This window comes from Gossypium raimondii, chromosome 5 (assembly GCF_025698545.1).
Source record: "Gossypium raimondii isolate GPD5lz chromosome 5, ASM2569854v1, whole genome shotgun sequence".
NCBI classification, from domain to species: Eukaryota; Viridiplantae; Streptophyta; class Magnoliopsida; order Malvales; family Malvaceae; genus Gossypium; species Gossypium raimondii.
The window spans coordinates 47,855,704-47,883,198 of NC_068569.1; the positions used below are offsets into that span (position 1 = coordinate 47,855,704).

The window sequence follows — 27,495 nt, forward strand, 5'->3', positions numbered from 1 at the left end:
CTATTTTAATTTAACAAAATTTAATTATTTAAATCATCAAATTTAATGAATTATCCAGTCATCCATGGTCAAATACCATACTCCCTAAAAATCTTTGCAAATATAAAAAACATAACATCAAATATAGTTTTTAAAACAGTAAAGATTAAATTGATAAAAAAATATAAATGTTAAAAGTTAAATTTGACATTTTATCAATACACCAGAATAAGCAACAAGTGTGTAGAAACAAACATTGGGAATTGAAAACTTAAATAAAATTTTATTCCAACTTCATCACATATTCAAGTTAGTAGTCTGTTGCTGCAACTACTCAACAATGGACACACCATGTCATACAAAAACATCAGTTTCAGTTAAAGGAAAAATAAGAACCTAAATTTATAGAATCTGTAATCCAAAGAAATCACCAACTAAAGTTCTAAAATATCAAGTTACAAAGTTGCCAACATTTGATTACTTGTGCTCGTCTCTAGCTACAATCTTGAACTTCCCTGTCTGTTGTTGCTGCAAACAGAAACAAAACCCATTAGTGACACCTTCAGATTCACTGCGTTAATGAAGTAAACATTGTGTAGAAAGCTTAAAAGTACCTTTTTCCACAACTCAGTGTGGGATTTACAAAACCCAGCAACAACAGCACCTTTCTTTCCTTCTTTATATTCAATGCAAAGATCTTCGTTCAATCCACAAGTGACATGAAACTCCAATCCACATTTAGGTTCAGAACATTCAATGACACACCCTTTCCTAGTCTTACAAACATAACATCTCCCTTTCCATCTCTTCTCAGGTACCTTTGAACAATCAATCCTTTCCCTTCCTTCAGGATCCTCAAAGAACACTTCAGGCACCAAAAGTGCACAAACCAAATGAGCCCATTTACCATCAATAGTTGTGGGTTTCATTGCACCTACTTTGGTTGGACATAAGCAACAAGCAAAGGGTTTATCATTGTTTGGTTTCTCTAAGCAAAGGCTGCAAAACCAATCACCTTCTGGGATTTCTTTTATTAATGGGTTCCCATAACATGTGGAATGTACCATTAAATCACATCCATCACAAAACACAATGGGATCTTTTGGATCCCCATCTGTGCTTTTACAAATATCACATAAAATCCCATCTTCTTCCTCCTCTTCCATTTCTACTTCTTTGTTAGCTTTTGTAGGGCTAATGTTGACGCACTTTTGGTGACTTTTGGGGCTTTTAACAAGTGGGTTTTTCTTTGGGATTTGATTTTCTTTATTCCCTTCTTGCCTAGTTTTGATGCATTTTGGGGGACGATTTTCAAATGGGGTTTTATTGCTTTTCTCGAAAATCTCATTTCGAGTATCAGAAATGCATTTTTGGGGAGTTTTACAAATTGGGTTGCTCTTGTTTTCCTCCATTTCTACTTGCTTCTCGTACTCAACATTCAAATCAAAAGGCAAAAGAGGCTTACCGGAAAGGAAATCAGGTTGGAAAGCCCATATTCTCTTCTTGGCAGGCAAGCAATATGAAGTAGTTTCGGGCAGAGGGACATCCCTGGACTCCTTCCTTTTCTTCGCCGGGAGAGGAAAAGAGTTTGTTTTAGAGCCATTGAACTCTTCATCTTCTTCGCGTTGTTGTTGCAAAAGCCGAAATCTTTTGAGTGGAGGCAATACTTGAAATCTGCTATCCATTTTTCTTCTGCAAATGTTTTTGGAGATTTGTGAGAAAGAGTTGAAGCTTGGGTTTGGGTTTGGAGGTTAAAAGAGGATTTGATTTCAGATTTGAAATGAAAACAAGTAGAGATGGTGGGAACTGATGTTAAGTACCAAATCTTTTGATTTGGGAATTTACCGCTAAAATCAAACACACAAATTTTGGCGGGGAAAAGAATAAACCTTTGATTTTAGCTGTGTTGAGCTTAAAAACACCCGCCAATTATTGTTTGTTTTTTTTAAGCATATAATAAAAGGGTCTTTGCCTCTTTCTGGTTTTATTATAAAAATATTGTAGATAAAAGAAGATAAATTATATTAAGTGTGGTTTGATGGTTGCTTATTTTATCTCTTAATCATAAGGTTGGTGGTTTGATCCCCACTTTCGGAAATGAAGCATATTTTTGGCTAGTCATTTACCTTTTTAGAGAGCACATGTGACGAGAAGATTAATCATTGCTATTAGCAGTGGATATTCTGGTCTCGACCAAATTTTTTTTTAATTATGTAAAAAAGTATATTTTTTCCTTCTCTAAGAGTGATATAATATGGTAGATTTATTGTGCTTTTAATATGTGACATAAATTCGAAATTAAAAAAAATGAAACAGGTGGAACATATGGCACAATCTTGTGAAATCCCCACACATCCCACCATGAAATTTAGAAGAAAAAATTTAATAGCGAACCCGCTACGTCGAAAGGCGAGTTGGTAGATTCAGCTACATTTGTGATTCAACACATGACAATTCTTTCAAAATTTGAACATTGAACCCATTAAAGGTGGGTTCGGATGGGTGATTGGGATGCGGTGTGGTGCGTTCAATTTACTGTTTGTCTCACGCTACAATATCTAATATCACCACCACCACTGTTTTTACACTAACCGTTGATAAATGCACTGTCCATCTAAACCTATCCTAAGTTAAATGATGGATTCAATAGGTTTAGAACACATGACGAACCTTTATTAGAAATCTCTATAAAAACTAAAAAAGAAAGTTAATTGTCTTGTTAGGTGACAATTTCATGCTTCGAAATTCTAAATTTGAATGTAAAATTACGAAAACACCCGTAATGTAGTCTATATATAAAACCTTTCAATTTTTCATTTTTGCCTCGCACAAATCACTCCCTTCTTAATTTCTAGTATATGTATAATTTATAATATTTATAAAAACACGAGTTCAAAATTTTTTGAACTGATGAGAATATCTTTATTTTTAATCATATTACTAAATTTACTAAATTCACATGTTAAAATAAATAAATAAAAGGCTAAAAGTGAAATAGTTGTGATAATATGTTAAAATTATAATTTAATAGAAGTGATAATTATCACCCATTTAAAAATATTAGAATTTTGTATCAAAAATTATATTGTATAAAAATATTATAATTTAATTTACAATTATAAGTTAAGAAAATGTTATGCTTATTTTAAAATAGAGTTATTACTTGAATAAAATTTTAATCATCTTAATTATTACATATTAATATATTAAAGTTAATTATGTTTTTTATTGTAAAAAAGAACAGCATAAGGGGATTACAAAAAGACGTACATTTTAGGACCCATGAAAGCTCCTTTTATCAGCTAATAGATGTCCTTGGATCGAAATTGGAGGTTCTTAAAAAACGACTAGACTTAGAGAATCAAATACCGCAAGTCTTACAATATGATCAGCAGCCACATTTTGGGATCTAGGAACATGGTGAATGCACACTTTCCATTCATGATTAAGGATACCACGAATCAAACGTGGCTCCACCATTCTGCTATTGACAGATCCACCGGCCAACAATGGTTCAACTTGAAATGCATTATCATATTCAACCTCAATCTATCACAATCCTCTCCCCCATGTAACACACAAACCCTCTAACATAGTTCTCGCTTCCACCTTAAAAGTATTATCCTTACTCATTCTCGTAGAAAAGCCACATACCCAGTTTGTATTTGCATCTCTGAAAACACCCTTAAGTGTGACATGGTGATTAATTAATGATATCACCCCATCAATGTTAAATTTGAACTATCCACTCTCTAGTGAGGAGTGAGGACCAGTGAGACATTGGCACCATAGGTTAATATATAAAGTGAAATTATATTGTAAGTTGAATATAATAAAAATATTATAATATCTAAATTCATAAGTTAATATATTTTATTATATTTAATAATTCAAATAAAAATATTATTTTACATTAATTAACAAATAATATTTAAAATTGATTAAATATAGAACGCATAAAATCATATGCAATGTATATAACATTGTTTTTTTTCTTTCTATTTGGTAAGTAAGAATAGCAAACAGCAAATTGGTTAATGCCATAATCCTTTTGATAAAAAGATATGAATGCGAAAATCATATTGTATTAAATTTGATTAGAATTATGTAAATATTGGTTCAAATTGTGTTGTTATAAGTAAGCAATTATTTTATTGCAATGTTGTAGCACATTACAACACAGGATCATTTCACTACAAATGGTGTTGTCTTTAATTCTAGTTCCATGATACCACAAATTGCCCTTAATGTTAGCTACCTTTTGCAATGTTTTTTTCCAAATAGGCCCGTTTTGGATGGAAACTCAGATGTGGCAAACGTAAATACAGACTAGTATTCCGATACATATTCAAATATAGATATAAGAATATGATCCTCCGACTATATAAGAAGAGTTGAACAGTAAAACATGCTATGCTCATATTCAATACTCATCCATCCGGAGGCCACGTAATACAAACTAATACCAACATGGTTCAGTAGTAAGGTTTCATTATAACCGATGAACTAAAGAAAAACTTCGAAATTAACTGTTTGAGACAGTTCTCATACCTGCATGGTTCGTGATGACACCATATCAAGCCCGAGTACCCTTGATAGGATATAGCCCAAGAAAAATTCCACTGCACCAAGGGATGAACCAAAGAACGATTCCTTTCTTTCAAATCTACCTGCTTCAAACAGTTTATATACCAGCATGGTTTATGATGACGCCATATCAAGCTTGAGTGCTCTTGATAGTATATAGCTGGAGAAAATTTCCAATGCATGAGGGATGAACCAAGAATAACTTCTTTGAACCGCTTGAAAAAGGTTGCACACCTGCATAGCCGAAGAAAAATCGCGATGCATGAAGGGATGAAGCTAGCACAACTTTTTGCCCAGAATCCAGATGCAAGAAATACAGAAGCATTCTGCGCAATTTGCATTTTACACAGAAAACCAATAGTTACCTTCAGGTGGTGGCATTAACAGAGAGTCTTAACCAGTTCCAAGAAGTACTGGGTTAAGAATGCACCACAAAGTTCAGGAAGAAGCACAACCTGTGGTAATAACATGGTAAAGCACAAATCAGAACAAGGTATGAATGTGGGGGGAGGAAAGCAACATGACAACAAGAGAATTTACCTGCAGTTTTGAGTTTAGCAGTCTGGCCCGGCTGTGGGAAAGGGGATCATAGTATGCAATACAAAATGGGAATAAGAAGATATTGATTCACATGATGTCTAGAAAACATCGCAAACTATCTCCATTCATAATAGCTAGAGTAAATAAAAGCTTGAGACCTTAAGAAACCCCTCTTCCTTCAATGGATTGTCTGTCATACAGCTAAAACAAGCTGTTGCACACCATGGCAAAGTTATCATCCTCATCACCATCGCATATCATGAGCTTGAAAATTAAGAGAGCATTTTGTTTCAGTGATTTGGTGAAATTACTAAAACTAAAATATCATAAATCTTTTGGTATTTTCTTGTTTCCCCAAGACATAGTGCCAAACCTACACCTCTCACTAATGAAAAAAACTTTAGCTCCAGCAAAATCAAGGAAACCCTTATTTCTATTTTTATCCCTTTATCTTGCTGCAGCTCTACCTGAAATACCCTAGTTGTCTCTATCTACAAATACTGGAAGGCAAGGACATGCATATACATTCTGATATTCTAGGTATCTTAAGTTTTCCAACTTTTGTATATATTTCCTATGTTGCTGCAACTCTTCTTGAAATATCCTAGGTGTCATTTAATCTACAAATGCATAATGCAGCTGGAATTCATCATGTATCAAAAAATATTATTAGATAGTTTAACAGTAGTAAGGGTTTCATATATTTAACCATGGGTAGGTTTGCTTAAAAAACTATAATTATGAATTTAGTGGACCCAAAAATCTTCATCAAATAGAAGTCCAGACATCTAAAGTGATTATTACCGTAGGCTATTTGTCACAGAGAAAGCTACAAAAGTGACACTACCTACATTGCCTTACACAACCAGCCAACCTAGTCTTGCTAGAGGCTAACCGTTCCAGAAAAAATACATCAACAATGAATTTTGTGCTAGCTAACATACCTCAGGGAACTCCAACATCACTGGATAACTGCTGAAACAGAAAATTTGCAAGGTGCAAATTCATAAACCTGAAATGGAAATAACTAGAATAAGTTATTAGAAAATATGCAAGCATAAAAAGTTAAAAAAATGTAAGAATATGACATGCAAATATTAAGTTTGAAGAGGGGATAAGATTAAAAAGGAAGGGAGAAAGAGAGAAAGATAATAATCATCAAATTAGATAAGCACCACACTTTTATTTCCTTAAGCCAACAGATAAAATTTACAATGTTTGACTGATTACTACCAATGAAGACCAGAAAGCAGTCATGTAAGTTCTTGATAGCTGATAAAATAAAAACACTAAACAAGATTGCATATAACCAAGCATTACAAGGCACAAGAAGTTATAGAATATGAAAACATCGAATATCAGGCACAGATGCCAGAATAGCAGCAAGAGGCAAGGCAATTTGACTCACATGTTACAACTGACAGTTCCAGATCAGAAAAATTGATGGTACTACAACAACAAAGACAGAGCAAAATGATAAATGCTCTTTAAGAAAAGAATGGCAAATGTTTAGCAAAATCAAACAACTTTCATGTCAAAGAAGTCAAAGCCCCAAATCCAGGAAGAGAACTAGCCTTAACATAAAAAATAAAAGACATTCCAATTTAACGTATAACTTTAGCTTTTCTACAATTATTAAAATATATAAGATGTCATACACTTCTAGCTAGTTGGATTTCTTCATAATGACCCATCTATATAATACCAGCCCTAAGGTGAAAATACAGCCGTTACTTTCCTACTGGATATTACTTACAGCTATTCCATTCTACAATATGCACACCAACCTAAATCATTGGTTCTTAACCACAAATCTCTTGAGCACCCCCTCCTCAAGTTGTCTCTCTAATTATGTTTCAAGCATTCTTTGCTCCTGAGACCAAATGATGATTGTCTAATAAAATTAACATTAACAAGCACAAACCAAGCCTGCTACATATTTACAAAATGAACTCAATTAACTGAAGCATCCTCCACTAATTAATAATAGTTATATAGTCAGAAAAAAATGTCGCAAAGTTGCAACACACACATAAGAAGTATTCTAAATAGCTACAGCAGAAAAAGTAATGCAATCATCGCCACAGCTCACACTGAGACATCATATTTTCTCAGTATGAACGTCAAAACATACAACAATTTAGGAATGTTACAAGGCATTACCTAATCATGGATTGCAACACCATAAAAATTTTTACTAACAAGAAAATTTGGCGAACTTAGAGTCTAAAGGAGCAAAAATAATGAAAATCTTTTAAAAATACAACCATCAATGTGAAAAAATGAAAGGAAGGTGATTTTCTCAGAAATTTACATCACTTACATGACTGGAGAACTCATCCTGCACCATCATTGTTGACCATGTCTTGCCAATGCCGCATAACTCATGCAATAAATAAGCTTCTTCCAGCGCTTAGTCACTGTCTTTCCAAATTGAACAAGACATGGATGGTCCCTTAAAGAAGTTTAAGATTTTCTCTTGACCACACTTCCCCACAATAAAGCCATTAAGGAGGTATTTTCAAACCATGACATCCTCTATTCTCAATATTTTGATCCACTTTTTAACTTGTAACGTTTCAGCAACTTAACAGTTCCCACAATGACTAAGACAATTATTTAGAATAGGTAACATGAAAACGGACTCCCACTTCAGATGTGTAATCCATGACATCCTCTATTCTCAATATTTTGCTCCACTTTTTAACTTGTAACGTTTCAGCAACTTAACAGTTCCCACAATAACTAAGACAATTATTTAGAATAGGTAACATGAAAATGGACTCCCACTTCAGATGTGTAATCCATGACATCCTCTCAATATTTTGCTCCACTTTTTAACTTGTAACGTTTCAGCAACTTAACAGTTCCAACAACAACTAAGACAATTATTTAGAATAGGTTACATGAAAATGGACTCCCACTTCAGATGAGTAATCCATGGAAATTCATCTGATTGTAGTAGACTAATAGTAGAAGCAGTAGTATTAAGGGAGAAAAAGAGAGAGAGAGTGAAAGAGAGGAGGGAAGTAGACCAGAAGTTCACAGGCACACCAAAAGGAAATTCCTCCACTGGGCATGAGAATTGAGTGATAAAACTAAAATCTAGAGATCACACACCGACATAAAACAACTTAAATCTTCCCAAGACCACAGAGTCCAACACTTAAAACTAAGCATCAGCTAAGAGCGTATCAGATAAACAGCCAGGGCTGACCAGATTAAAATTCAAATGGCGATTTGAGAAACAAACAGACTAGTACTCACTGAAACAACTCAAAAGCTAGCCAAATGCTTCTCTTATATTCATTGCTCTAGGACCCAAACAGGCAATATAAATCATAAAGGAAAATGGGAAGAATACTAACTAGAAAAAGAAGATTTGTTAGTGAGAGAACACTTATTAGACAAGTAGGCACTTCATTTCACCCATGGAAACGTGAGAAATTAAGGAGAAAAGAACCAATAATGATAGACTATACAAAGAATAAAATACCAGCAATTTGCTTTTAAAGATAGAGAAGGGAAGCAACTGCAACACTAATGGTAGTAACAATGCTTCATGTAGGCAACCAAGGAAGTTAATCCAGATGAGATGTTAAATCAAGAGGAAAGGCATTGAGATTATGTACAGAATCAGTTCAAGGAACATGAGAAACCATAGGATGGAAAACACAGTAGCCACTGCTATAGAGATAAGTAAATTCTAAGAAATCCTGAAGCACATAGCCTTTCACTCATAAAATGGCCTACCATCTAAAAACTGACATATAGTCTATAGATTTCAAACTCCCAGATAGATTATAAGGTCAAAATACGAGCTGCATTACTTCATTACCTGCTTTATCGCCAAATCATACACTATTGGTGTTACTCAACCCTACAACTCTATATTTCCAGTCCTGTCCCATGTATTCCGTACAATTGACTAGGATGTTTCTCATATTTCTTAGACTTACAGAAGAAATGAAAACACAAAACTAAGACAATGTTATTTATCATAACAAGAGCAATTACTTTTTCTTTACACTTGAGCATAAGTTGAGCTTCATACACTTGAGTACAGTCTATACCAGACGATGGCCGCCATGGTAAAGTATGATTCTACTCTCCTTGAAAAATCTCTGATAAAGGTGGCAGTGATCTCCAAAAAACAGTCACAAACCCTGATGAGTTGCATTAGTATCCTAGGTGGCAAACTTTGTAAAATCAATGCTAAAACAGGCCAACGCCAGGCGTGGGCTACCTGTTCTCACTGATAAATCTGTCCAATTAAAGCTGACTACATCACACCCTTTAGTTGTTTTTATAGGTAATCTCACATATAAATCTACATATGCCAACCTTAGGAAAGGCATATCATCTGCCAACACTAGAAGAACATATCTGATGTTGACATTGTTCACTATGTTGCTTTTCATTTTTCTTCAAGTACTCATGTTTGATGCATATCCAGACATGGTTATCGGATTACAACCTTCTAAGGATCCTCCAAATATATGGAAAAACTTTTGAAACATTGAACAAACCCATGTAAAATACATACCATTAGCAATCAATCAGTCCCGACTCCAAGTAACTCAGTTTTCTTGACCCGCACCCCATGCATCCCATGAAATTATAGATGAAATCAAATCAATTAGAAATCAGATGCATATTGGGAAGAAAAAATTTAGGTATAAGTCCAATGGCACAGTCTTGCAAAAGTTCTTAAGGCTAGTTTTTGGAACAAATGGACATAATTGCAGGAAAAAGTTGCTGGTGTATTCTTCTATTATCTTATACTCAGTTAAACTGAAAGGTTTGACAAAACTAAGCACCGAAATAGAGGGAAAAAGTTAAGTACTTCTACCTAAAAAAAACTACATAGAAAAATTATATGAATACCAGAAACATAATCCTACTCAAATTGGAATTCTAAGAGCAACACCAGACCATGTTTGGCAAACAAAGAATTTATTTAACTCCCCTTGGGTTAGAAAAACTTTAGAGAACCTAAATGAACTGAGTCAATGACACAGAACAAAGGAAAACGAAAAAACAGACTCAATATTATCTAGAAGTAGAATAGGGAAAGTCATTTGGTAAGCTTTAAATCTGTTTTTTCTGCATCAGGGCAGGCATCACCTTAAGTTTACAGTAAAATAGACTAAGCACCTAAAAGAAAAAAGGACTGATGATTACTCTTCATAACACAGTTTTATGGAAACTAAAAACCCTTTGCCTGTTTGCAGAGCTCATTATGGAACCTTTTAAGTAACTCTATCAGAACTTAATGGAGCAAAAATGCAAGAGCATAGCAAGGCTGCCAAACTAAAGGGTAAAACCAAGGTAAAGGCAACCCCCAAGTGAACCACAAAGAAGGTAAGCATAGATGTAAGAGTAAGCTTAAATGAAAGAGACCCTTGAGAAAACAAAACAAAGACAATCTAGAAAGGCTAGCTAAATTTGATCAATATCTTGCTAAATTGTGCCAGAGACATGACAGTAGGGGCTTTTCTCCAAATAAAGTACAATTGAACAGACCTATATTTCAAAAGATATGGAAGAGGAAGAAGCGACAACACATTGGTAGGCCCCAACCACGGGAATTTTAGTGATTCCTATTCTTCGAAACAACACATCTACCCTCAAAAAGGCACGGCAAAATCTGATCTTTCTCCCCAAATTGAATAGTGAACTTAAAATTCATAAAAATATCTACGAAGAGCAAAGTATCAAATTGCAATACTTATTATCATAAATGAACGGACAAAATATTCGCAGCAGATAATACCAAGCAGAAAACAGCATACTGCAATTTCAAGCTAATATAAATTGTCAACTTTTTTGGCTACAATTCCAGAATGCCTATCATGATATAATACTTCAAACCCATGCCTAGAGAACTAATAAGTTGCCCAGAAGTACCAGATGAATCATCTCAGCATGCTTTTAAAAATCACACTAGCGATGTCCTTGAGCTCTCTGCATGTCATATGCACTCCAGGTACCAGCACCAGGTCCATACTGAGAATAACCATCCACACCACCCTGAACCTCAAATACAAAGGAAAAGACAAAATAGCCAATAATTCTTTGTAAGACATTTATCCATATACATACAACTTGCAAATACAGCTCACATACAAGTCATATAAATTTAAATGCACACACATCAAAACAGTCAAGCACATGTATAAAACAGCATAACTTACAGGATTAATGCCATAGGTGACAGGATAAGTGTTTCCAGTATATCCAGCTTCAGGGTTTCCGTAATTTACATTATAACCAGGTGCTGCTAAAAATTTTGAAAAAAATAAAATATTGTTAATAGAACTTACATAAACAGAAAAATCAAGCTCCATAACAGTACATCAAGCCTCACAAGCTTAAGTATCATCATTCATCACTACTCAAATAATAAGACTCACCAGGTGAACTAATCAAAAACTAACTAGACCCTATGTTAAATAAGATGTCAAGGAGCTTCAGCCAGTAGAAATCAGCATTCAAAAGACTAAAACGCAGATTGAGTGACTAAATTAGCTCAAACTTCTGAAAACTAATTCATTCTACGCCCTTCAGCACATAATAGCCTCAAACCTGACTGAAAACCAACCCAACTTCTAATAAAAACTTAACTTGTAAAAAATGATCGTATCATAACAATAGAAAACTGGAAAGAGCAGCATATAAAATTCAACAGCAACAGGAAGCAAATGCCATGGAGATAAAGTCCTTTACGCTGTTTAAAGAAAACTAACTGAAACAAATATCTCATTAAAGGTCTACATACCCGGATTACCACCACTAACTCCAGCAGCATGACTTCTCTTGCCTGCATTCGCAATCTCTGCACGAAGTTTTTCCAGCTCCCGAGCCATGGAAATCAGTTTTTTCTCCATAACTTGACCATGTTCATAGTTTTCTGCATATCCTTTCTTCTCATACTCGATGGCAGCTCTACATATCCAGAAAGACATATTATTCAAACATAAACATCCACTTCATTCATGCAACTATTTTTCAGTCTCACAGGGTGTCTCCTGTAAAAAGAGTACAGAAGAAAAAAAAAAGTAAAATGTCACCTTGCACGTTGCAGTTCCTGTTTCACATTTTCAATCTCTGCCTTCAACACAGGAGCCTGTTGCAATTCTCCAGTAAATCTAGCCAAATCTTGACTCATGACCTGTACCTGACCTGTAAGATCCTGCCTCACAGCACTAAGCTGCTTAATATCAGCATTAACCTTAACAAGTTCAGCTCGCATAGCCTCCACACCACGAAGATCAACCTCCAGTCTAACTGACTTCTCATACATCTCCTTCATCTGAACATCCTTCTCCATTCTCAAAGAATCTGCATAACGAGCCATACGATGTAACTCATGCTGAGCAGCCTCCAATTCCTGCTTTAATGCAACATGAGTAGCTGCCAGCCTCTGGTTATCTGCTAGGAGGCCTTGAATCTCTTGCAGTTGAGCTGCAAGACGTTCCTCAAAGATCGCAGGGTGGGGAGGGAGGCCTCCAGGACCCAACCCAAATTGGGTTTCTCGTAATTCATCAAGTAAAGCCGGGTGTGGTGGCATTGGTCCTAGCCCTCTAGCATATGGGGGTTCATGTACTGGAGGCAGTAATCCAGGATGAGGAGGCCCTTTCATTGGAAGAGGCGGTGGCCCACGATTTCTTCCAGACATAACTATATTGACTATCCTTCTTTAAAATCAATGTGAATGAGTTCTGAACAACCTAATATAATTTATATCAAATAATGAATAAAATTTGAGACTTAACAAACAAATTAACGAAACTAAAAAGCAGGCAAGTTTCCAAATGTTAAAAGTAAAATGCAACTATAGAACTTAAACCTAACGAACTGTTTCCTTACCTGGAAAATTGAAGAGAAAAATTCTACGTATATGAATTATAATTAAAAATTGCAGGTATAAAGCCTAAAGATAGCTATTTACCTATTTGGAGACGAAGAAAAATTCAGCGAAAAGCAAGAAAATCACTTTCTTGGGTACCAAACAGTGGACATTTCATTTTATAAAAATTAATCTATCAAATAGATAACAAAAATAAAATCAAACAATATTATAACCACTAACCTTTCAATTTTCAGTAGTTCTCGACGTATTGATTTGAGAAAGAGAGGAGAAAAGTCTGTTGTAAAGGAATTAGATTTTATTTTCGCTGGAAACCCTAAGACGGGATTTAACAAAATCCAATTGATTAATTTAATTTAATTTAATTTATTACACGGAAAAGGAATGTTTGCTGCAATTTTTTTTTGTTTGTTTTTTTTGACATATCATGATTGGTAAACTAGAGTGATAGACAAGTATAAAAAACCTTCAGCCTCAAATAAAAATTTTGTAATTTAAACACCATATATTTCGATTATTTTGATCGCTCCTAATAAAATGTAAATTAATATGGAAATTAAAAATTAATATAATAATAAATTTAACTATCAATTTTATATATTATATTAATTTAGTCATAAATTTTTTAAAAAATAGCCCTCAAACTTTACAAATAATTTCAAAGTTAATTTGTCGAACCTTTCCCACCATCATCCTCTCCCTTTAATATTTTTTTCTTGATCTTATGCTTTATTTTTTTTCTCTTTATTTCCATTATTTTTAATCCATTTTGTTTCTTCTTTCAAGTCAAATCTGAATATTTCTCGAGTCGAATAACAGTAATATAATATTGGTCAGCTGCCCCTATCATTGAATATTTGGGTAAAATGGGAAAAAAAATATTGAATGAAAGAAAACGAAAATAAGATGATGATGGAAAGATTGTCCCCCTTCAAGAATAAAGTTTCAATAAAAACAACTTATGAAACCCTTTGAAGAATGATCTTCTACAAGATCCACAAATGGCTTTAACCAACCCCCTAAGGCCAAACCCTAATAAATTGGAGGGTGAAAAGTTCTCTCATGGCTTCAAAGAGGAAAACCAAGAAGAAAACCTACTTTTAAAATAATCAAAAGAGAAATCTCACAAATAGAAATAACTCATAGAGTTGAAATTTATTAATCAAGGTATGTGAATAATGAATAATGAAAGAGGCCTACTTAATTACATCAAAATAAAACTCTTAAATATAATAAACCTCTAATTGATTTAAATAATAAGTAGTTCTAGTGGAACTAAACTTTCTTGTTGACTAAGAAACATAAAACTACTAAAATACAGAATAAAATTTTTAAAGCTAGAAAATTTCAGAGAAACAAACTTTTGATTTTTTGTATTTAGTGTTTAAAGTTGTGCCTTTTATTACAAAACTGATAGTCTTTTATAGAGGGCTCTTACCTCTTTACAACATCATTGTTTGGGGAATCTTATCCCTTTCATCATTACCAAAATTACATAATTGCTGCTTTTCAAAGAATATGTTCTCCAATTACAATTTTTTTTCTTTTTATAGAGAATCTTACTGTTGAATTTTGTATTTTTTTCTTCATTTTTTTGCAAAGAATCTTTACTGTTCATTATAGAGAATCTTCACTGTTTATTACAGGAAACCTTCATTGTTCATTGTAGGGAAACTTCACTGTTTATCCGTAATTTCTTGCAGGGAATCTCCACTATTCGTAGTAGAGAGATTTCACTATTCATTTGCCTTTTCTTGCATGGAATCTTCCCTATTCATCTTTTGTTTTTGCTTTGCAGGGGCTCATTCATCTCTTGTCATTATTTTTTATTTTTTTTGGTTTTAGTGATAGTTATTGAAGTGGTATTATCTACAAGACCCACTATTTTGATTGAAGATGTTAAGGATTTCTCGTATTCTGATCCAGAATCCATTGAGCTAAGCATTTCGGTCATGAGTTTTTTGTATTCCTTTTTGGTTTTTGGTTTGAGCCAACATTGCACTATCAGTCGATTTTGCTTGAAGAAATTTTGTTGTAATTTGATCTGGGGCAACGGACTTAAATAGTCTTGGATTCTCGTTGAAAAAATTATTCAAATACTTGGAATCATATTTTTCATCGTTAAATTTTTCCCACATTTTTGTTCTGAAATTTCGAACTAATAATGGAATTCTTACACATGGATTCTATTCATAAGAGTAATTTCAAGAAACAATCCAAGAAATATACAATTTTGAGAAAAAATGGATGTATTTTTTGTTCGATTTGGGCTGGAATTTGTCAAAGAACTTAGGCTATAAGTTTTGAATTTTTTCTGGTAGGATATCAAAAGATGATGGTCCATGGTAGTTCCACCATTATTGAAACTAATTTGGGAATTTGAATTGGATACCATATTTGAAATATATGAGTCCGGAATGTCTTATATGTTGATTGTTCGTTAGGAAGGCATTGTACCAAGCCGTTTGGTAATCCAAATATATGAAATATGGGTGATGGTCTATTTTGGTGGTAAATTTGGCTGGAAATTTCTTTGGAGAATTTGAGTTTTCACCCCAATCTCTTGGTTGAAGAATTTTAACTATTTGAGTTGTTGAATAAGTGCTAAATTTTGGATCTTTTGGGTTTGTGTAATGTTTGAACACTACTGATCCAATTTGAACCAATATGTTTTCATAATATCGCTAAGGTTTTTGAGAGTCTAATGGTTTAAACTTTCATTCTTTGAGAAGTTTTTTTTATAAGAATATGTAGAGGTTTTTCTGAAAATTCCAACTCCATAATAAAAGTTTTTTCAAAATATTTGTTTGGAAATTATTGTGAGAATTTTTGAGTAGCAATCTGTAAAGATGTTCTTTTTGGAAAACATCTTAGAAACATTTTTTTAAAAATAATTTTGAGAGATTTTTGTTTATATAAAACAATCTATTTATTTTTTTGAAATATTTACTATTTCAGCAGCAACTTGCTTGAGAGGAATTTCCTCTTTTAATTGAGAAAAGGCTAATGCCACTTTTAGTGATTGAGAAAGGGACTTAATGTAACAACTCATTTTCCAATGGTGTTTGAAACAGTGGTTTTAGGACCACAAGTCTGACAAGTGAGTTTGTAAATATTATTATTTAATATTTATGAGTCAATTATAATATTATATTTGTTTAATAATTTATGCTAATTGAACAAATAGTAAAGTACGAGTGGTTGCCCCTAAAGTCAAGTGGCTTTGAAAAATAAGGTTTTGAGACCTTATTTTTGTAAATTAAGACCGCAAATATTTTTATTTAATACTTACAGAGTTATTATATAGCTGTATTGAAATTCATCGGAAATTTTAGTGATTTGTTAGTTAATTAAAGAAAAGGACTAAATCGTAAAAGATGTAAAAGTTAATCACTATTGATATTTATTAGCTAAATTGCATAATTAATGTGTGTTTAGGGATCTAAATGGCAATTAGACCCTAGTGTAATGTAGTGGACCATAATGCTTTGTTTTAAGTGAATTTGCTTTATGTTAAAATAATTTTAATTAATTATAATGTGTGAAATTAAGTAAATAAAAACCAATTTTTATTTTATTCATCATCTTTCACTAAAATAAGGAAACATAGCATGAGAAGCCATTATTAAAGGCTTCCAAGGTTCAACCATTGATATTCTCTTGCATGGTGAGCCATTTTTCATTCGTTTCTCATAATTTTTATGTTTTTGAGATCGTTGCAACTAGATCCAGCTAACTTGTATCCGTTTTCAAAACTATTCAAGTTTTTTAAAATTACTATTGATGATTTTTGGATGTTCTTAATATTAAATGGGAGATTTTGAAGCTTGGTAATGTTGTAAGACTATTTTGTTAAGTGATTTTGGTTAATTTTAAGTTTAAGGACAAACTTAATAAAATAATAAAATAGGCATGAAATTCTTGTTATATTTTAATAAACATGGGCTATAATTGCATAAGGAAAAATCAACTAGCATTAACTTGGTTTAATTGTGATAGATTTGAAAGTTTAAGGTTTAGGGACTAAATTGAATAAAAGGTAAAAGTGTAAAATGTTAATAAAATGTCAAATATGTGAGTTTTAGTATTTAAAATTATTTGAATTGAATAATTTAATAAAATTATTATATATAGATTAAGAAACGAATCAATCGATAGACAAACGCGAAAAAGGAAAAATTACTAATTAGACTTTGGAGTCATTTTTGTTGTGGAATCGATTTAAGTAAGTTCATATTAGGTTTATTATGTTTACAATGATTTGAATTCAATTTTATATGTATTTGTGTATATATATATTATAGTTAATATGATGAATTGAGGTAAGTCATGAAATTGGAAATGAATGACTAATTTGTGAAGCATGGTAAATAAGTATGTGTGAATTGAATAATACATCATATGAAATGTATATGAGCAGGTTAATCATGATTCAGATGAGTAAGACCATAGTTGAAAGATGCTATGGAATCAGGATAAAACGAGTAAGACCATGGCTGAAAAATGCTATGACATCAAGATAAAATGAGTAAGACCATAGCTGAAAGACGTTATGGCATCATGATGGAAGTGAGTAAGACCATGGCTGAAAGACATTATGACATCATGGTAAATAGGACTAAGACCATAGTTGAAAGACGTTATGGCATCTTTTGATAGGTATTTAGTAGGTACGTGATGGATACCATACCAATGGCTTGAGATCCTACATGTGTTGTGGATTCTCTGAAGCTTGTGTGAGTAGCATCACGTATCAATTAATGTCCTTTTGTCAGCTTCTATAAGCATTACCCTTCCATGTATCTGCAGTCACTATTGTTCTCTGAGCAAAGTAGTTAATTATCGAAATGGAAATGGAATAGAAATATATGATGATTTATATCTTGATATATGATTATTGGCATGTTATGTTTGGTAATCCGAAAATAGATTTATGAAATGGAACATCGAATATAGAAATTTGAAATGAAATGTGAGTCTTAAACGTGTTTACTTGTAATGTTTATGACATGATAAAGTTATATGTTTCGTATATGTAAACTCACTAACCTTGTGAGATTTGTTGTGTATAGGAATTAAATGAAATCATGACCTTATTTATAAAATTAATTACGAAATGTTTAAGTTACAACAATTACGGTAAGTTAAATTTTAGGTTTAAGTTTCTTTTATAGATTGTCGAACTTTTGTTGTCAATTGGAACGTCGTTGGAGATCATACTATCCGAAAACTTATTTGATAGCTATTTGTTTATTTTGTCGGTTATAAGTGGCATGTAAATAGGGTTTTGGTATATATATGTTATGAGCATCGTGAATATGTTTTGTGTCAATTGAAGTATGAGATGTGTATATTGATGTAAATCCCATTTAGTATTTTGATTGGTTGTGATGGTGGATGCATAAGGTGATATCTAGATGCATTCAAATGGTTGTTTTGCTTATGTTATGTTATGCATTTGGAATAAGGTAGTTGAATATTTAAAAGTTTGGTTTGTGGATGAACCTTGATGTTTGTTATCTAAAGTTTAAAGGATGTTTGGATGAAACCAAATTGTGAACATGTTTTGAATGAATAGTTGTTGTATATATGTTTGAATTGTGGTTCTAATGAGAGTATATTGGTTAGGCACATAGGTTGATTATGAATTGGTATGCTTTGGCTTTTTTAGGCACATTTTGGATAGGTCTGATTGTTGGTTATTGCATTACTTGGAGCCTAAGCATTTGGATGTGAAATGACTTGATTTTAAAAATAGTTTTTAGCACACATGACTTGTGACACGTGCTACCACACGGTCGTGTGATCTTTTAATTTTTGGTGCAGGAATTGTCCACACGGTCTCAGCTAGTTACACGGCCTGGCGACACGGTCGTGTGACCCTAAATTCGAATCATACACAGTTTGAGACCACATGCGTGAGGATTAGCCATATGGGTTGGTCTCTTTCACACGGCCTGGCCATATTACCGTGTGACTCCTATTTACACTTTGTTTTCGAAATTTTGTAAAAGTTTTATTTTAACCCAGAATTGATCCCAGTTTGTTTTTAATGTTCCGTAAGCTCTATTTAGGTCCTAATTTTATTAAATAGCATAAAAATGATTGCATATGAGTTATTTGGGTTATGTTTGATTAAATTATAAATAATGTTACATTTTTATAATTGTAATATCATATAGCTCGGGTCAATGACCAGACCGGGTATAAGGTGTTACGTCTTGATTTGTGAACCAATTTAATTTGGATCTTGTGCATCTTGAAGGGATGCATTTTTTATGCATTTTTTGAGGATTTTGATGATGACCTCTCTTTTTTTCTTCAAGGCAAATTTCACACCATGACTTAATTGATTTTAAGGAAATTTGAGTTTTTGTGGATAATTCTTCTATTTTTCCTTTTCTTTTGTCTCTGAGCTTGGGTGGCATTTTTGAACAAACTCTCTAGTGAGAAAATCAGTCAAAGAATTAGTTTCACCTTTGATGTATTCAATATTAAAATCAAATATGCTCAAAATTGCTCGCCATCTTGCAAAAATCTATTTTGAGGCAATATTTTAAACATCTTTTGCTAATTTGCAATCAATTCATAAAATAAATTTTTGGTTTAATAAATCACTTTGAAATGTCGTAATACATAAAACAATTGATAACATTTATTTTTTGGTAGTACTATAATTTTGATGAGTTGGATTCTAGTCTATGGAAGTAAACTGGACTATTTGCTATTTTCCTCCCTTAATTTGTTTTAAGATCCCACCATACCCTATTTCAAAAGCATTTGTTTCTACTATCTTGAGGGCATTTGGATCAGCTAAACGTAAACAAGAAAGTTTAGTAATTTGTTTTTTAATTTGGGTAACAATATTGGTGTGGTCATTTTGTCCAATATTGGTGATATTTTATACTTTTGTTGCGAGAAATTATTTTATGAACCCTTCTCACCACATCAGCCATGGTCCATTTCCAATTATTTAACGACATTTTGACAACTTTTCCATGTTATTAGCACATAATTTTAGTAGCTTTTTTACTTTGAACCGTGAAACCTGAATCTTGATCCTTTACCTTAAACTTTAAACCTTTACTCTGAACCTCAAACCTAAACCCAAACCCTAAACCTTAAACCATAAAACCCACACCTTAAACCTTAAACCCTAAATTTAAACTCAAACCATAAATCCTAAACTTTGAACTTTGAACCCGAAACCTTAAACTAGAACCTTAAGCCTTGAACCTGAGGTTCGAGTTTGAGGTTCAGGGTTCAAGGTTTGAGTTTATGGTTCGAGTTTGATGTTTAAGGTTCACGATTTTGGATTTAGGTTTGGAGTTTGGGGTTTGAGGTTTGGGGTTTAAGGTTTAGGATTTAGAGATTCCTGTTAAAACATTTTTCATCTATAAAGGTTTACTATCTTCACATGAATAGTGAATTAGATAGTATTTTTTTTACAGAAACAAACAACGAATTAATCTTCATAAAATTGATTTAATCATAAATGCGAAATACTTATCTTATAAAAATAACAAAAAAAAAAGAAAAGAGCGAGAGAGATAGAGATATGCAAGGTCATTTGTGTTCGGCTAGTCAAACATGGGCTAGTTCAATAATCTTTGGGATTCGATTACTAAAGAATAGAGACTTAGGTTTGGGTTTGGGGTTTACGGTTAGAGGTTTAGAGTAAAAAAAGTACCAAAATTATGTGTTATTGACATGAAAAAAATTGTTGAAATGTCAATAAATAATTGGAAAGGGGCCATAGATGATGTGGTAGGAAGGGTCCTAATCTGTCGTAATTCGGTGTAATAGATTAAATTAGTTTTCGCACTTTAGTAGCTTGAATATAAGCATTTTCATTATGTTTAAGTTTTTATAGTTTAGTTTAAATCTAATAACAAGTGTATTTAGAGTCTTTTATTGACCTTAAGGGGTGAATGAGGCCTAAAGATGAGCTAATGTACTTAGTGAGTGTGCAGGAGACCACCAGAGGGTGTACGAACTCAATACTGGTCACTGAGTTGTAACACGAGAAGTTCGATGTCACAAAATAGGGAGCAAAATGTAAGAATCTCGAGACTACCTTCGGTATTACGACACACCCCTAAAGCTAAACTGAACCTGAGCATATTGCCTTTAATGTCTTGACATAGGCACTAGGTGTCACGACATCGGTACTGTATAAGAAACACTTATGAGCTAGGGGTGTTTTGGTCTACACAATCAAAAGTTAAATACGAGAGTGTCAACTGACCTTAGGTTGAGGACAACAATAACCCTAACTTTATAAATATGCTCTTAAACACTTATTAATGGATAGCTTTTCGATATTCTAAGTTTTTTCTTTGTAATTTAATTGTCAAATTTTTTCTTTCTCTTAGTGTTTAGATTTCTTTTTAGTTCTTTTCATTCATGATATTCAGAGAACTTCATTTGTAGACGCAATCAAAAGATTGAGGATTTTTGCGCTTCATCAATCGAATACAATTAGGATTCTCCAAACTTTATTCTTAATTTATTTCTCATGCGTATCTTTATCATCAAGTTTATTATGTTTATGGATTCCATGAAGAACTAATCCTTTTATGGGGATTAGCGAGTGGAGGTATGAATAATTAACTGTTTTGTAGGGATTTCTTAACGGATCAATTTTTCAGGAAATGAAGAATCTAAACCCTAGGCTTGAAAACTCTAGGAAGTCATCAAGGTGGAAATTAACCCAAATTTGGTATGACCTATTCGTGAACACCTTAACCCTAAACTGGTATTGACTGTGAGTTCAGAAGATAAGTAGTTCTTGCCAACTCAGTATTTCAGTGGACGAATCGAAAGATCCTGTTGGGGCATTAACTAGTTAGTTGAACAAGAAAGCCCAAGACGACAGTTGATTATGAATACCAATGCGAGCTAATCACCCATATCTTGATTTGATTAAGTTTAAACATTAGTTTTTGGATTCCCTTTTGTTTATGCAGTTTTTAATTACTTATTTATAAAAACCCTAAAATATTTCCTTTATGTTTTATCGTAATATAAATTAGTTAAACTACTAATTAATTCCATTTATGTTTAGGTTAACTTTGATTTAGTGCTCATCTCCCATAGGTAAGATCCTCGTAGTACTTACCTAATTCGTTGTAAAACTATATTACAACCTAATCCGTATACTTGTGGACACCGCCTCAAATCAATATCATCAAGTTGCAGTATTCACACTTTGGACGTTAGTATGTCCAGAGGCGGTCAGATTTATAAAATAATTTCTCCTTTGTTACAGATTTCTGCATTTGGAATTTTGTAACTTTGAGTTTTTTTACATTGCAGCTTTAAGGGATTATGATGTTTTGTCATAATATTTTGTTGGAATTATCTCTTCTTTAATACAATTTTGATATGCTCCTATATAAAAAAAGGCTATTGTTTCCAATTTAAATTCACTATTTATAATGAGATTTTTTTTATTAAATATCATTGGATAGATACCTCAGTGAGAACCATCATATATTCTTATGTATTTTCTTCAGGCTCGGGTTCAACTTCTGAAGAACTATCTTTTGAGATTTCACGTTTTAAGGTTTGCATTTGTTTTTTCATTTCTTGTCATTCATTTTTAAGTTGAGAAAGCTCAAATTTAACTTATTTTATAATTCATTTTCAATTATAATTTAGAATTTGTGATTTGTCTAGGCTTTATTTTTTCATATTTATTAAATATTATACCTTATAAATTGAACGTTTGTGATTGACTAGAAATAATTTCTTAACATTACACATTTTAGGCGTTAGTTCAAATGTTAATTCACTACTTTCAACTTACCACCACCTAATAAGGCTTAATTCTTAGTTCATATCTATTCATTAAAACTTCTAACATCAAGTCATTTACTTGGATAGAAAACCATATCACTATACTATTAGATTATGCATAGTGGTCATATTCAAGTATGACATTTCCAAACTTAAATATCAAAATGACATTTCATAACTTAATATTAACTCAACCTTAGTTATATGCCACTTATTGATAACATAATGAGACTATAAAAACTTGTTAAGTCGAGAGCTACAATCTAGATGCTATTTCACTCTTTGAAACCTTGAGATTTATTGGTACCTATGCATAGAATAAACAAATTGTACTGGGCAACTAGAAAGCCAGTAGTGTTGAAAAATACAATTTTGAGACTTTGTTTTGTAAATCGAGCATGTAAATATTGTTATTAAATATTTACAGAGTTATTTTATAAGCGAATTGAATTTTAGATGGGTAATTTTTCCGATTTAGTTATTAATTAAGGTTTAGGGACTAAATTGTAAAAAAAAGTTTAAATGTTATAGAATTTTAATTTATAAAAGGCTTGAGGACCACATTAATTATTAAACCATTGTTTGTATTTAGTAGGTGGGTTTTGATGATGATGGATGGTTGGTAAATGTATTATTTAATTAAAAAATAATGTACAAAAACATAAAGGTAAAAGAAAAGAGGAGATATTTATCATATTTTTTCAATTTTCTTTCTTTCAACTAATGTTCAAGAGAAGAAAGAGGTTTTAAATGTTTCAAAACCCTTCGATTGGAAAGTTATTTCAAGCCCCGTTTTTGTAAAATTTTTGTTTTTAAGATCGTGGAGACTTGACTTAGTTAGCTCGTGTATTATTTTGCAAAACTGTTAAAATTTTGAAAAGTTGCCATTGTTGATTTCTTGAAGTTTATGATGTTAAATTGTTAGATTTTAAGATTAGATATGAAAAATGACTAGTTTGTAAAGTTTAAACGTTATTTTTGTAACATAAGGACTAAAATGAATTATTTGTAACGCTGTTACGAGACTTTGATAAAAATAAATAGTAGAGAGTTTATAAAGGATGAAATTGAGTTCAAATTAGAAAACGAAGCTCAAATTTGAAAGATATGACTATTTCGATTTTAGGGACTAATGTAACACCCCACACTCGACTTAGAAGTTATGACTCGAGTGTGAATGTGACATTGATAAGTTTAAAACTTTAACCTTTTGTTCCCGTAACACATCTTATTTTTGAAAACGAAGATTCAAAAAACAAATGGTTAGAAAATAATAATTTTTAGTTAAACCTTTTGTGCACCCTTTAGAAATTTTCATACTCGAAAACACTTAATTTATAGCAAATCCACTTAATCATTTCCTTTGTCTAGTAGCGGAAAATTTTCAAAATTTTAGTTGAAACCGAGCTTTCAATTTGTTAACTCATATGATTTTGTAGTTTTGTGTTAAAAAAAATCCACAAACTGATGAACAAAAAGAAAAAAACCAAAAACAAAGTCTAAAATAGATTTACAACCCAAAAAGTCCAAAATAGTTTAAAAATATGAACCATTATACTTAAATTACTGAGAAACCAATCCGAGCTCTTGCGCGTCGTCCGATTCTAATAAACAGATCAAAGTATCGTAAAGAGTTTAATCAGACTCAAATGGAAAAATTGCGCATGCATGGTTATGTCAATGCAAAATTTTCGGAAACAAAATGCAAAATTTTCAGAAAACTTCCTACTCAACTCCTCTACACACCAAATTGGAGTTTCCCAGAACTATTCCATCCAAAAACACACTAATTAAGTTATCTTGGGTTGCCTGGCAATGATGACCTACCACCCCGAGTTGCTCAGCAACGGTGGCTTATCATATTGTAGCTAAAATGCCAAATCATATATATGTGGTCAAGCCACTATATTTGCAGTTAAGCTGCCAAAATAGATATGTGGCTAAACATGCATTCGTATTTTAACAGAAACTAGTAAGCATGCAATTTCATGCTTTGTAGAACAAATATATCAGATTTCAGCATTTACAAATCACTTAAATCAGAAAATCCACAATGTCACATGTAATGAGAATTGAACAAAAACATACCTTAGCAGTACTCGTATATACTTAGCTAATCAGAACATAAAATCATCCTTTCAGATATTACATAAATAGTAGCAGATTATCAATTTTCATACTCGTATCACATACATATTGCATTACAGAACTTATGAAGTGACTAAGCTCGAATTGTACTTTAAATACGGCCTTAACTGAACTTCACTAAAAATGGGCCCACACGTCCGTTTGGCCCACATGGGCTAACACACTATTGTGTGGCCCACATGGCCTAAATAACCTAGCCTGTTGCCCACACAGTCTGGCACACGACCATGTGACGTCGACTGTGAAATTTTTAGCATCGCTCTGTTCTTTGTTTTTCGTTACACACCTGGCCAATTTTTGATACGAATTCACAGATGTAATTCCAGTACCTAAAACGTCATTTAAAACCAACCATTTAGCAATGATTCACTAAATTTAAGCCACTAATTCAGGCATAACTGCAAACAAAAAGCCTAAATGAAATGAGATAGCCCCAAAATAAAGTATTGTTCACTTACCCTTGAATGAAACAGTAGCCTACAACACATAATTCGTTGGAGGAATATTCATATCAAGACTTTGGCCTAAACAAAACTGAAATCAGTTAAACTGAAACTTCTCCTAAAACTACGCTTTCAAATAACCCAAAATTAAACCATAATATAGCAAGTTCCCCATCCAAAAATGTAAAACCCTTCAACAAAACACCAAACTTAAAAAAAAAAATCCTTATGGCCTACGATCAGAATTGGCTAAAACAAAAATAACACCGATTCATGCCATGTCAAAAGATAGATGAAGGGAGTAGTAAAATGATAAAAATAATAGTATTTAGTAGAGGGGAAAGGAAACGTAGCAATAACCAGAAAATAGTGGAATGCTAGGAATAAAGAACACAAGAAAACTTGTAGAAGCAAAATGGAGAAAACTGAAAAGCTTAGAAAAATAGGATGGCAAGAGGGGAGTGGGAGAGAGAAACAATTGTACTTTGCACACACAAAGACTCAAACATAAGACCAAAAGATAAGCTAAAGACTTACCATTGAATCAGCAAACTCATTCTATCATTAGTTGCACGAAAATAATATATAAGCTACAAGTTCAAATATAGGGGTTGGGACAAAGTCAATAAAAATTCAAGGGAAATGATTCAAACCTAGAACCCCACACAAGCAAATAACACACTTAACCCCTGAACCAGATCAATTCACTTGATAAAATTTTCACAACCTTAATTCAAAAACAAGACGTGACCACTCTTGATTTTACTAACCCAATTTCTACTAATCCGGTTTTTGGGACGTGACAACTAAATTGAATAAAATGAAAAAGTTTAAGGGACATTCAAAAAAAAAATTGGACAGATACATGCTTATAATAGGATTATATGAGATGTTTGGAATTGCTAAATTGAAATAAATTATTGTATAGATCAAGGATCGAACCAAATCGAGGCTAATCACAGAAAAGCAAAAATTACCGAATAGTCCTTAAAAGCTCGTTTGGTTACTATTTTGCCACATAAGTTCATATGACACTTACTAAGTTAATTCATGTTATGTTTTTATTTCTATAAATTGAATAATTATATTTTTTACATATGTATTTTGTTATGCAAGGTATGGTATTAAGGAAAATTGAAAATAGTTATTTGAGTTTAAAATGTTATGTTTGAGATTGATTGTCGAACTAGAGGACTAATTTCAATGAAATAAAAATTTGTATAACTTAGTGATTATATGTATTGACATTGAATTTGGTTAGAATCTATTATGTTATATAATGAAATGAAAAGAACTTACTCAAATCATGGAATAACAAATTGTTTAACTAAACACTTTATAGGCAACAATGGTAATACTACTATGAAAATTCACCAAAAAATGTAGAAATCGAGTTAGAAGTTGAATAAAATATGAAATTAAATATTATTGAGTCTAATTTTGCATAAAAGCAACGATGTAAGTAATGGAGATGTATATTATGAGATATAATAATTTTATGAGACAAAGTTAGAATGATTTGGGTTCCCCTATTCTAACTTTGAAAAATCATTATAAATTATAAAAAAAATGTTTAGGAGATAAAATTTATATTTTTAAATTCTTTATGAGTCTATTTTCAATAAAAATAAACAGAAACAACATCCAAACTTCGTACTAATGTCACAGGGTAGAACTTTAGTCTCTCAATTTCATGCGAACTTAGGCTATCCCTTTGTTTCAACACGCCTAAGTCAGCTTAACCACCAAACAATTGAGGATTTACAAACAATTCCTCCAAGGTATGGCGGAAGCAACACAAATCCAAAAGAAGGCTCAAAGAATAAAATAGCCATAAAAAAAATGCATAAGAGGTGTTTGAGTAAATGCTCTCACTTTTGTATTCACAACTAAAGAATGGAATACAATGGATGATTTACAAATAAGAGGGAGACTCTCTATTTATAGTTGAGCTCCCCCAAAATCGATAGTCTAGATTAAGTTACATTGACGGTTGAGATGAAGCCTATCCATATAATCAAGGGATTTACAAGATATACAATATCAAATCACATCTAATCTTACAAGATATTATTCTACTCAATCTTCTAAGATTAGTTTCCTTATTTACCTAGGTATCATATG

The 27,495-nt window shown here is 32.4% G+C and overlaps 2 protein-coding genes across 7 annotated transcripts; both read right to left on the reverse strand.

Moving 5' to 3' along the window:
- Positions 1-242: 242 nt before the first annotated feature.
- LOC105766295 (histone H3-lysine(4) N-trimethyltransferase ATX1) lies at positions 243-1,829 on the reverse strand. The gene is made up of 2 exons (XM_012585692.2): positions 594-1,829; positions 243-507 (listed from the first exon to the last, which is right to left on the reverse strand). The coding sequence occupies exons 1-2, from the start codon at positions 1,662-1,664 to the stop codon at positions 457-459; spliced, it is 1,122 nt and encodes a 373-aa protein (XP_012441146.1). The 5' UTR covers positions 1,665-1,829; the 3' UTR covers positions 243-456.
- Positions 1,830-4,373: 2,544 nt separating this feature from the next.
- LOC105766297 (protein FLX-like 1) lies at positions 4,374-13,397 on the reverse strand. Of its 6 annotated transcripts, XM_052631888.1 has the most exons (10): positions 13,202-13,395; positions 12,180-12,839; positions 11,888-12,054; positions 11,304-11,389; positions 11,017-11,139; positions 6,051-6,118; positions 5,265-5,370; positions 5,107-5,137; positions 4,932-5,021; positions 4,374-4,800 (listed from the first exon to the last, which is right to left on the reverse strand). In XM_052631888.1, exons 2-5 carry the CDS (start codon positions 12,785-12,787, stop codon positions 11,053-11,055), a joined length of 948 nt encoding a protein of 315 aa, XP_052487848.1. In that variant the 5' UTR covers positions 12,788-12,839; positions 13,202-13,395; the 3' UTR covers positions 4,374-4,800; positions 4,932-5,021; positions 5,107-5,137; positions 5,265-5,370; positions 6,051-6,118; positions 11,017-11,052. The 6 variants fall into 6 exon arrangements, with proteins under 6 accessions (XP_052487848.1, XP_052487847.1, XP_052487846.1 ...); XM_052631887.1 differs by having other exon boundaries at positions 5,107-5,370; positions 12,180-12,830; positions 13,202-13,397; XM_052631886.1 differs by having other exon boundaries at positions 5,107-5,370; positions 6,051-6,133; positions 13,202-13,396.
- Between the last annotated feature and the right edge of the window lie 14,098 nt (positions 13,398-27,495).